This window comes from Hippopotamus amphibius, chromosome 1 (genome assembly GCF_030028045.1).
Source record: "Hippopotamus amphibius kiboko isolate mHipAmp2 chromosome 1, mHipAmp2.hap2, whole genome shotgun sequence".
Classification (NCBI taxonomy): Eukaryota; Metazoa; Chordata; class Mammalia; order Artiodactyla; family Hippopotamidae; genus Hippopotamus; species Hippopotamus amphibius.
This window is the reverse complement of record NC_080186.1, coordinates 78,180,017-78,192,523: the sequence shown is the minus strand read 5'-3', so window position 1 is coordinate 78,192,523 and position 12,507 is coordinate 78,180,017. Positions and strand designations below refer to the sequence as shown.

The 12,507-nt window shown below is 37.1% G+C and overlaps 1 protein-coding gene across 1 annotated transcript in view; it reads left to right on the top strand.

Annotated features, from left to right (window-relative positions):
* The first annotated feature begins 2,352 nt into the window (after positions 1–2,352).
* LOC130841031 (cAMP-specific 3',5'-cyclic phosphodiesterase 4B-like) overlaps positions 2,353–12,507 on the top strand; it is a 185,826-nt gene continuing 175,671 nt past the window's right edge. Inside the window, exons 1-2 of the mRNA XM_057717209.1 lie at positions 2,353–2,394; positions 7,664–7,902. Of these exons, the coding sequence (XP_057573192.1) occupies positions 2,353–2,394; positions 7,664–7,902 (281 nt within the window). The remainder of the gene's footprint in view (positions 2,395–7,663; positions 7,903–12,507) is intronic.

Below are 12,507 nucleotides of genomic sequence, written 5' to 3'. Positions count from 1 at the left end.
GTGTCGCACCCTTAGTACGTTCAATTCCTTCCCATATTTTTGCGCACTATATACTTTTACATTATCTCCACTAAACAAACTCTAATTATTTAAGGCTAAAAAGAAACATCATTTCCTTCCCAAAGTCTTCCCTGAAACCCAAGGTTTTTAACATTTAATTGTATTCTTTGATTCACTCATTTTACAAATATATTTGAGGACCTACTCTGTACCAAGTGCACATTTAATATATGTAAATCTCTCCTGCCAGACTAAACCTAAAAATTCTTGAGGGCTGGATTTGCATTGAACTTCATTTGGATCCTAGCATGCCTTGTTGACATCTAAGAAGATACAGCTAAGGTCTTACTCTTCATTTCTGCTGGGGAAACTTGATCCTTGTTTCTCCCTGCTGAAGACAGCCTAGAGATTTCTACTCCAGTCGTGTTGTTTTATCCTATTTTTACGTGCATTTCCTGCCAAGAAAATGGATAAGTTTTTTTGGCTTGGAAAAGAATACATCACAAAAATTTGGAAAATATGAAAAAGAAAGAAAAACCTCCAACTCATATAATGTTCACTGTTTCAATTTTACACAGCTTCTTTAATATTTTTCTATGTTTCTATTTTCATAGAATTATACTCATTGAGGATATCTAATCCTATATCCTGCATGTAAAATCTTTTAATCTTGCTTTTTCTTTTAACTTAGGAGTATAAACATTGTTTTCCCCCAGGTTCTACCTTATAGAGGGACTCAAGACTGAACATAACAGAGATAAAATGTCTGTTATTTGTTGACTTTTGTTAAATTTCAAGCAGCCTTTGAGTAAAATTCTGCCTATTCACCTTTGGTCATTGTTAGAGGAGCTTAGTAATTGTAAACATTCCTTGTATGCTGAGGAAATTCTTGTCCTTGGCATATTGAATTGAACACCTGAGAAGCCTGTGAGGTTCTCTCCCTAGAAGACTTATAAAGGTGAAGTTCCTTCCTTCCCCCACTCTCTTATCCACTCTGTCAGTTTCACTGCCAACTCCTGCATAATATAGTCAAATTATGTGTTAGAAATTCAACCCTGGTTTCCTGGGTGATGGTACCATGCCACTACTTAGTATTCCTAGTCACATAGCTACAATTCCATCACGCTCTTAATCTATATATATCTTCACATTCGAGACGCAGACTTTTCAAATCAGGCATGTATTAAGAGTTTTAAATATGCAGAGTGAGAAAACACAGGAGCTTCTTGAGCTCAGCATCCATGCAGGCCACTTTTGATGCTAAGATCTTGAGAATCCGCCATATGGACCAACACCTCTTGGATTCAATGATTTCTGTACTGTATCTTTTCCAGTTCAATTCTGCAAACTCAAAGTTCTTCATATTCTTTTTTACACTATTGTATGTCTGAACTTTAAATTTGGGCCTGTTTTAATGCCTGAGTTTTCATAAACCAGTGACTCTTTTTCCTCTGGAGCTTGTACAAGCGGGGTGCACCCTTAAATTTTGGTAATGTTATTGAGGTTCTTTGTTGCTGAAATGGCTTCCGGTGATCTACGCAAAACAAATGTCATGAACTGCAGTGTCTCTGCTTCAGAATGGCCAAGTTTGTGTGATTTAAACAAGGGAATCCTAGCTCTTTCTAACTATTGGTTGCTAAAATTCTCTGTGATGAATACTTGCCTATGTACTTACATATATAAGAGATTTAAACTAATGGTACAATTGAAATTAAGATTTTTTTTTGGTCATGCATATTTTTGTATTGATATTTTGTATTAGTTTTCTTTCTTTCCCTTTTTTTGACAGTAGTATCAATGGATCATAGTCCTTAAATTCTAAATCTGCCATGTTTCAGCTGTGTTACCTTGGCTAAATTATTTTTCTGATCCTCTGTTCTCTCATTAGAAAAAAAAGATGAAAATAATCTCACAGACTGTTATGGGGACCAAATGAAATATTATATGGGAAATTGCTTTGTAAGTTTAAAGCCCCTCACTAATACATGTTACTTCTGCATTCTTAAAGATCATTGATTATTTGGGAGCCTGATTGTTACCCTCTATTCTTTTTCTCTCCTCTCAAATAGCTTTGCACTAATGTCTTGGATTTTTGCATTTTGTGAACTTCTTTTCTCACATGTCAGATTTAGTTGGCTTGGTAAATTGTGGTATTTACTTATACACGTGTATTGGATACATTCAGCTGTTAGTGTGGAAAATACAAATAAGCCACGTATTTGTATTTAACTAAGGATACCGAGCTGTTCTTTTTGTGTGTGTGTCTTTTTTCGCCTGTAGGTCTTAAAAAATTGTCAGCAAAGCTGCACTGAATGACAGATACCCTGCGAGGGGCTCTTTTTCACCTCTATGATGAAGAAGAGCAGGAGTGTGATGACAGTGACGGCCGACGATGTAAGTTCCAAAAGTCAGAGCTGCCGATTCCACCCACTCTTTGCTCAATAGAGAAGTCACCCTATAATTCTGTTCCAAGGGCAGGCAAGATTGTCTAATAGTACCACTCTGTTGCTAGGTGTTTCTATGACCTGGACATTGCCAGCCCTTGGACCCAACACTCTGCAAGCTACAGCAGGCACACTGCCCTTTCTGCAGCTTGGAGATGGACTCAGGTTGAGCTCTGTGGTTTTCATTTACAAAGCCACCAACCTGTGGAAAGTTTTCTTTTCACCCTGCTTGCATTTCTTGATGGCTTTCTTGCACGCTTTTATCTATATACAGTGAATCCTTGAGCCATCTACTACGGTGGGGTCTTTGACAGCTGTTTGTAAGAAGTTTGTGATGTAACCATCACCTAGGACTTGACTCCTCAAGTGTGGACCTCAGACCAGCAGCAGTAGCATCACCTGTGTATTTATTAGAAATGCAGAATCTCAGAACCATACCTCAGACCTAAATATCAGAATTTATTCCCGAGGTGATTACATATGTACATTAGGTACACATGTACATTTCCATTATTTTCACTATACAAATTCTACCTAGCATTTAAGGCTAAAAAGAAACCTCATTTCCTTCCCAAAGCTTTTGCTGAAATCAAGGATTTTAACATTTAACTATGTTCTTTGATTTGCTCATTTTACAAATATTTTTGAGAAACCACTGTGTACCAAATGCATATTTAATACATGTAAGTCCCAGATTGACTACACATGTACATTATGTTTGAGAAGCTCTGCTCTGGGTCATTTGAAGAAGTCTGAGACCCCTCATTTTTAAAAGCTTTGCATCTTGGTCAGCTGATATTATCTTTTTTGCTTTCAATCGGCCAGTCCCCTATTAGTGTGTTTTTCATTGTCCAGTGCTTACTCAGTTTCTGTTTGTAATTGAGCTAAAACTTATACACCACTAATCAGATGTGCAGAAGGAAGGAAGGGAGAGAGGAAGGAAAGAGAAGTCATTTTCCTTGCTCTCTGTAATAGCTCATCTTTTTGTTAAGCTCCTATTTCATAGATTGGGGAGGGGCTGGGAGAAACTTGAACTTGGTAACTAATAATGTAAACTGATATCTTTTGGGTAAATGCCCAGTCTATGAGTATTTCTCCCAGTTCTTACTCCTTCCCTTCCATGTGGGCAAAGGGGAAAACAGCATTGGTTAATGTTATAGTCACAGGTGTGTGGTATTGTCCTTGTCTGGTATTGTCCTTTCCCACTGGTTCTTACTGTTGTCCAGTTGAGGAATAGCTCATCTCCCCAGGTATTTGATCGTCAGTCCCTGCCCTTGATCCATGCTTAGGCCCATGATAAGTATAACAGGTGATGATTGCTCTCAGCCTGAGCAGGGGACCTTCTCAGCTCGCTGTAAATTTGACCTTCTCTCCTGCTGCCTGGGCTCTTCACCTGACCTTTCAGTGGAGCTCTGCATTGTTTAAAAGACTCAACTTTGCTTTCCGTGAAGCCCTTAACTTTGGGCTGCTCACCCCATAAACTCCTGGTCCCTTTGCCTCATGCTGCAGAAAACCCCTTGAAAAGCAAGCTAAGGCTAATTCTCAGTTTTCGTCTCAGTCCCTATCTGGGTTTGTAAGAATGTCTAGGACCCACAAATGCAGTGAGATTTAGGTGTGCCATGAGGCTCTTGCCCACTGAAACACACCCCTTTGCCATTGCCAATTCTACTCTTTTGCGTTGAGGGACCTGGTTAGTGATATAGGCTCATCACCTGTGCCATATTTTCTTTCTTTCCCCCTCCCCTGCTCCTTGACCACAAGGGGACTGCCCTTAAGTCATATTCTAAGTTCTCTGTACCAGTGGTAAAAAGCTGTCTTCAGACCTTCATGCTCTGCTCAGGATATCTAAGGGGAACTTCTGGAATTTAAGTTCTCTTTCTCCTAAAAAAAAAAAAAGCTTCGGGTTGTCCCATAATACTATTCGTATACTGTGTGCTCCAGATTCTGTTTCTTTGGAAGAAAAATATTAAGCGATGCATTCTGTCTATAAAGGATAATCAATGATTTTTTTCTTTTCATTCTGTCATTACAGTAATAATCCTAATACTCTCTGAGGTAATGGTTACTGTAATCAAAAGACAGGGAAGGTTGCATAGAAGAATGTGCAAAAAGGAAAAGCACATTTGAAGAATACTAATGCCACCTAGATTGGATAATTATTACCTAGATTTGCACTGTCCAACATGTTTCTTTTTTACTTTTTAATGTGACTACTAGAATATTTAAAACTATACATTTGGCTACCATTTGTGGTTTGTACTTTATTTCTGGTGGACAGGCATAACCTAAAACTTTTTGCCATGCACCTCAACCCTTCCAGTTTAGTACAGAAGGTCACATCAGATGTTACACACAGTATCTCTTCCCTTACAACAAAAGTAACTTGTCAGATATTATATTTTTAATACACACTTTGAAGAAAGTTTCACCCTTAAGTCAAGGATATTTTATTATATTCTCATTATTTCAGCACAGCAAACAGGAAATTAGAGTCCCTGTCCCTTTGCAGCTTATATTCTAGAGGGAAGGGCATAAATCAATCAACAAATTATAAAATAACCACAGCTATGATAAGAGTGGTAGAGGAAAATGAAATTAGTTAGGGAGCAATGCATGATTGGATGGTGACAATAGAGTATTTATGGAAGGATAACATGAAGAGATGACATAGGGACAGTGAAGACATATAAGCATTGAGGGAGTGAGCCCTATGAAGACCTGGGGGAAGAGAGTTTCTGGCAAAGGGAACAGTGTGATTTCCAGAAGTGACATTCAAATTAATGTTTTTTCCCCCAAATCTTTTTGATCTGATGAGTGGTGCAGTTGGCTAGTATCAAGCTGGTTAAAATAGGAAAATAAGTCCAAGATCACAAATTCAGTAGTTTAGAATTGACTGAATTAGATTTTGCCTTTGAGGATGTTAGCAAATTTGGGGCAGTAATTATGAGTATGAATTAGAGAGTTTGAGGTAATTATGATTAACTCGCTTAGGTTAATGAGTGTTTGTATAACAACGTTAACATTTTTAGTATTTAACTTAATTTCTAAAAATCTATTCCCTTAAGCTGTTTTGTGGCAATGCATTTTCACATTAACTGAGGTCTTTTGAAACAAATTGTGTAAGAGAATGACTCCAAATCTGTAATTTCAAACTTGTTCACAAGTCAGTATGGGATATAGTTTGTGGTAGGTGTAACTTTGTTACTTTTTAAATAACAAGTACGAAATAGGTACCCATTTAGTTTACTCACTGCAATTAAATTTGGTTGGTAATATTTCCTTTCCTAAAAGAGGAAAAAATATCCAGTAACTTCATTAGAAGACTATTGTGGTTGGTGGTTTAACTAAGTGACATCCTCATTTCTGTTCTTTGGTACAGTGTTTCTTGTATAGGTGGTAAAGTATATCCTCAAGACTTTGCTTTCTAGATAATCAATATTTTCTTTACATGCATATTTGGTACAAACTGATTTATAAAAGTTCTGACTTTTAGTTTGTTCTTAAATCTCTTTGGGAAGGCTTTGTCTCTCCTAAGACTTTCTGTCTCCTCAACTAGTCTCCAAGTCTTTTGAGAAAGAAACATACATATACTATGCTTTCTCCTCAGCCTCTTAATTCTAACACACACACACACACACACACACACACACACACGTAAGTGCTAGGCCTACAGTAGATTTAATAAAACCAGTTACTAAACAGTAAAACACTGGCCACATTCCAGAATATTCAAACTCTGGAAAATTCTAGATTGTTTTGTCTTCTTCCTATTACTGAATTGTGGTTCTACTGAATTTTAAATAAGTGGTATTCCAAAACCATGTCAAGCACAAAAAAATGTGATGATATCCCATTTCCATGGGAGAGAGTGGGGCCCCTGAAAATTGTCAGGTCTGTTCATGCCTAGATTTTCATCATGAAGATGTGGTTTTATATGGATGAGATAAGGTAAATCACTGGAATATAGGTTCTGTCTCTTTTTGCTGTTGTATCCTTTCTTAAGTAGCACAATGCAGGACTTTAATAGGTACACAGCAAACACCTGGTGAATGAACCCAGCAAGACCCTTAAACTTGAGTTAATGTTCCTTGTATGAACTAGTGTAGGGATGGGTGGAGGAGTGGTGGGTAGAGAACTTTTGTTTGTTGAAACCTAAGGAGATCTAGTCCCAGGCTCTTCTAGGTCTATTCTGAAGGGCTAGTAGGAAGTACCTGTCTTTTTAAGGCTGCAGAGTGACTTCCAGGTGAGAGACCTTGGCCTGGTGTTAGGACTTCCATTATTGCTTAAGATACGTGTGGAGAGTGACAGTTATAACTTGAAACTCCCAGTTGCTATAGTGGAGACTTGCATTGCTGTAACATTTCCTGTCTTTAAGCTGGTATGACTGGTGAACCAGTCAGAGGTTCTTTTGGGGCTTCCACTCCCCACAGTACCAGGAACCAGAGTCACCAAGAGATATAGGAAGAACGAATAACTCTTATTATTGGTTATAACACAATGCCTGTATCTTCTCACAAGTATTTCATTCATGTCAGCATTAGGACATGTATTGAACACATGGCAGTTCAATTCAGGACCAGATAAAGCATACTCTTCTTTTTCTGAGCTCTTATGTGCTTGACCAAAAAACAAACAAACAAACCCCAAAACAAAAACAAAAACACCCCCAACCCCCTCAACTCTGAGGAGACCTTTTATAAGAATAGGAAAAGTCAGTCATCCAGTCACCCACAATTATGAGTATCTTGCTGGCCTGAGGTAGAAAATATTTTTACTTTAAAACAGTGAATAAGAAATGTTATACTTTAGCTAGTATAGTTTGTTCCCATGTTGCAGAATGATAACACTGATGTCCAAAATATAATTTCAATGAAAAGCTTTCATTTTAGCAAGTTAAAAAAAAAAAAGAAAAAAAAAGGAATAATTTTAAAAAGAGAACATAAAAAGCCCTCCAATCCAAATATTCTTGCCAGTCATAAAGATCACCAAGACTATGCAACTGATGTGTTTAAAATTTGAGAAGTAGCCCCTTGTGCCAATGTGTTTTCTCTTAAGCTTTTGACGTCAGTGTTAGATTCTGATTGTGAGATAATGAATGAGGACTTTCTGAGTGACAGCTTGATCATTTAGCTTCTTATTTTACTTCATCGTGCATCATTTTAAACATTTGAATTTCATTTTCTTTTTCCTCTTTTTTTCTTTCCCTGTGGTTCCTCTAGAATGTTAAAGATTATTTTGAATGTAGCTTGAGTAAATCCTACAGTTCTTCTAGTAACACACTTGGGATCGACCTCTGGAGAGGGAGAAGGTGTTGCTCAGGAAGCTTGCAGTTGCCACCACTGTCCCAAAGGCAGAGCGGAAGGGCAAGGACTCCTGAGGGAGATGGCATTTCCAGACCGACCACGCTTCCTTTGATGACACTTCCGAGCATTGCCATTACAACTGTAAGCCAGGAGTGGTGAGTAGCCCCAAACTTAAATGCCAGTTCTAAGTTTTATTTTCCAATTATTCCTGATACAGTTTCTTGTTATTAAAATGTTAGTTATCTGTGGAGTAGCTAAGGCTTTTGACATTTTGATAATTTGTTTCCCTTTGGGTAGGAAAATGAGGTCTTTTAAACAGTAGAGGTATTTTCTATCTCTTAAGATTGGAAGGGGCCTATTGAGGAAGGAATGAGATGCATTTTTATTAATGACAGGGAAAGCAAAATTACTACCTATGATCTTTTTTTAAAAAAAGTATCAGTGTATGTTAATATGTTTTAATATAGAAAAGCAAAATTATATGAGTGCCTACAGGAAATAAAACATATATATCATATCTATGAATGACAGGAGATATTCTTATTACTGTACTGAAAATATAATTATTCTTAGCTTCTTTTTATTACAGTCCCACTTTACTAATTTCAGTTTGTGATTATCTAGAAAATAAAATACTTCATTATAAATCAAAAGAGGAATAAAAATTATACTGTGAGAGATGCTTGGACTGTTTTGCAGAGTCTATGTTTGTGAAAGAGGCTGTTTTAATCTAGTGTTGAAACGTTAATCAAGTACGTATAATTTATAACTGTGGTTAAAATTGTGCCATGATATTTCTTCAAATATGTGTTTTTATCACATATTTAGTATTTAGCATTTTCTCTGGTTTTTCTTTCTGTTCTACATAATCTCTAAATATTTTCCAAGAATAGCCTGTTTATGTAAAATGGAGTCTTATTAAAATGAAAAATACTTTATATTTTATGTAATTTTAAATTATAATAATATGGTACTTTAAAAAATCACTTTTGGCTTAAGTAATTTGTTAAGGAGAAAATTAAATATAAATCACTGTTCAGTATCGTTGCAGTAAGTCTTTAAAATCTGTGACTTTTATGGTGTGCTGTATACCCTTGCCACATGCTAAGCTGTGCGGTGCTGATGAGTAGTCCAGTATGTGCTCATTGAATGATGCAGGAAAGCTTTTAGTTGGTGGTTATCAAATACACTAAGAACTAGTTCACTGAGACTTCAGGTATTACAGTTACTAGCATGAAATGGTTCATCAAGCAGTCTGTATGTGACAGAGAAACATGTGAACCCAGTGTAGGGTTAAAAATTTGAAAAGCACTGACTAATCTGCTTCTCAGCTGAATTAACATTAGCATAGTCATAACCAACCATTGAGCACCAAAATGGGCATATTGCCCCCACAGCGCTTACTCAGGCACATAACTTGTGTGATCAGTCTTCATTTGCTTCTGCATGATTGCAGATTTGGAGTTCAGAAGATTTGCACGGATTTATTTTTCAGCAAGTTGGCACTGGCGCAGTAGTACCAATTGTTACAATATTGAAATGCTTCCATACCAGTTGGTAAATACACGCTTTCCTGAGCTCTCTGATCGTCCTTATGATTACCCCAGACTTTCCCCCAGAAGCAAATTCCTTACAACCCAACAGCCAGAGGTGATGACTGGCACAGCAGGAGTTTAGTTTTGTTGGGCGCTGGTGCTTTATCTGTTAAAATAACACTCCAGATAAAGTGTACCTTGCAATGTTGGAGTTCATTTTACTCAACGACCCTTTGGGAGTTGCGGAATTGTTCCTTCCTTAGAAGTATTGAATCCAGACTCTGACATGTGGGGCATGCTTGTCTGCCTCTGTAAGTTGAATATAGTCATCTGTACAAAGAGACTAACTGTACTTACCTCATAGGCTATTGTAAGGCGTGAATGTGGTAATCTCTATAAAATACCTAGTTTAGTAAAAAGCACATTATTAGGCAATCAACAGACATTAGTTTCTCTTCTCTTGATCATTATCCATTAAAGCCTTTTGAGAATTAAAAACCGTGTTTCAAGTATCACTAGCCTCGTGCTGAGTGAAATGGAGGATTTAGCCATTATTCAGTTTGTCATGCAGTCAGCCAACATCACACATTAATAATTCATTTATAATATGCCTGTTTTTTCAATTACCTGGATACTTTGTCAAGTGTGAGACTGTTCAGTCGTTGACTCCAGATTTGTTTTTAAGTATAAGCAACTAAAAGCATTTCAGTACCTCCCTTAAAAATACTTCCTTTGCAATATTGATAAAGACTGGTGGAATTGCTGGTGGAGGAATCTAATTGAAAGATCATTTGATTAGAAGTGAGGAAGTAGGGTTCCAGATATCATCATTGCCATCAACTTGATGAAAGGTCCTATGGGTAAGGGATGCAGCCTACAGCCATGTGTGAGAAAGAATTATCCTCACCACTTAGAGCATGGAGAATATGGAATCAATCTCCATGCCTAGACGAGGGGTCAATTAGCTTTTTTTTGCCAGTTAGTAAATATTTTTGGCTTTGTGGGCTTTATAGTCTCTGTGGCGACTATTCGACACTGCCATTGTAGTGTGAACATGGCCGTAGACAGTGCATAAATGAATGTGTAGCTGGGCTCCAGTAAAACTTTATTTACATAAACAGGCAGCAGGCTAGATTTCACCTGCCAGTCAGTTTGATGACTCCTATTCTAGACTAGTAAAAATCTCTAGGATATGACTGCCGCTCTAATTGCTTTGACAGCTGTAACTGGGTGAAACTGACCTTGAGTTCCCGGTTGGTGTTCTAAATATGTCAAAAGTCTGGGAATATGTGCTATACATCAAGTATTTAAAGCCAGTGAAGAAATTTGAGTGAGAACAAATGAGTTACTGCCCAAGGTATATAAAGTTAAATAGAAAAACATTGATATAAATTTAGCCCTTGTTTGAGGAGAGTATGTTGATGAAGGGAGGTGGCCATCATTGCAGGCAACAGGCCTGGAATAGAAGGACAATGATTTGATTTATTGGAAAAGAAAAAGTGAGGACCTGAGTCCAGTTAGGTGGACTCCCATTTTGCTATCTTTTGTATGAGTTTCTTCATCCTACAAAAACTCGAATAAACAGTGGAGGTGATACAGCTTTTCAGAGTTGTGGTGAGAAAGAAAATGTATGTAATGTACATAGCACTTAGTGGTTATTTTGATGTTATTGTTATTATTGTTATTTTATTGTTATAGTAGACAGAATAGCCAGACTTATGCATTTTCTATTATTGGGGGTTCTGGAGGAACTTCACCACTTGAGTTATTGGAACCATCTTGGAACTATGAAGAAAGAAGGTCAGATATGTAAATAAGATGTTATCTTCAGTACTGATGAAGTTGATATTGGAATATGTCCTCTATGTTTGTGGGCAGGTATGCTTCTAACATGGTACCCTATAAGTACACAGACTTACCACTGAGTAATAGGTTGTGCTGGACCAGGGCAGGCAGGCCTTGTCCTGAGGGAGAAGCTACTTCTATGAAATTTAAACATGGAGACACTGTAGAATCCTGCCCGTGTGATATAGTAGGAAGGAAGGACTGAGTTGTGCATGCCTACTTTCTCCTGGAAAGACCAATGCAGGTTAAATTACTCCTCCTGAGGGAGAAGGAGATTAGGAATGTTAAGCTGGTGGCATTACTGACACTTGGAAGACACATCAAAAAAGTGGGAAAAATACGTTCTTCCTGACATTCCCCAAATTTTCCCCCCTCTTTTCACCTGTAGTCTGGGTCACACTAAGGATGTGGCCAATGCCAAGTGTCTGCTGGTCTTCACTTTTTGAATAATTAAAGGAGTTTACTGACCTACCAAATTTATCAAAGCAACGTCACCACGATCAAATTAGGAAAATAAGCCAATACTCAGCCTTGAATGTCTACAGTTAACTTACAGTTTTAACTTCCCTCCATGAGGATCTTTTAACTCTTTAACCCCTTCTAGCCCTTCCCAGTTTAAAGCTTTTAATTATCTATATATTTTAACCCCCAAATACACTAGCCCTCTGTCTGGGATCACTTGCCTTTTTGCTTGAAGTAAGTCCTTTAGAATTTACTCTCATTTTTTTGTTTGTTTCTCTGAAAATGTCTTTATTTTACTCTCATTCTTGAAAGTGTTTTCTTTTTCATTATGTAGTGGTTTCTTTATTTCAACACTTTTCCCCTTGCCTTTGGTTTCCATTACTCTTTTGGGAAAATGGGAAAATTAGACATTTAAGTCTAATTGTTTTTCTGTGTAAATAATCTGCATTTTTTTGGGAGGTGGGCTCTCAATTTCTGAAGTCCATCTTTGATGTGTCTGGGGTGTATTTCCTTTTATTTATCCCGTATAAGATTTACTGGACTTCTCGAATGTGTCGATTGGTGTTTTTCTCATCACATCTAGGATATTCTTTGTCATTATCTCTTCAAATGTTTTCTCTGCCAGCCTTTTGCTCCTCTGCTGTTGGATTTATGATTACATGTATTTTGAATCTACTTCTTTATCTTCCATTTCTTTCAGTGTCTCTCTCTATATATGAAATTAAATTTTTTTTTTTGTTTTTCTGGGCTGTATTCTGGTAATTGCTTTTGGTCTGCCTTCTGGTTTGCTAATTCTCTTTTCAACTATGTTTAATTTGCTGCTAAACCTATTATATTATTTCAATTTTGATTATTGTATTTTTTATTTTTAAAGGTTGTATTTATTTCATTTTTAAGTATGTGAGATAATTTTATGTA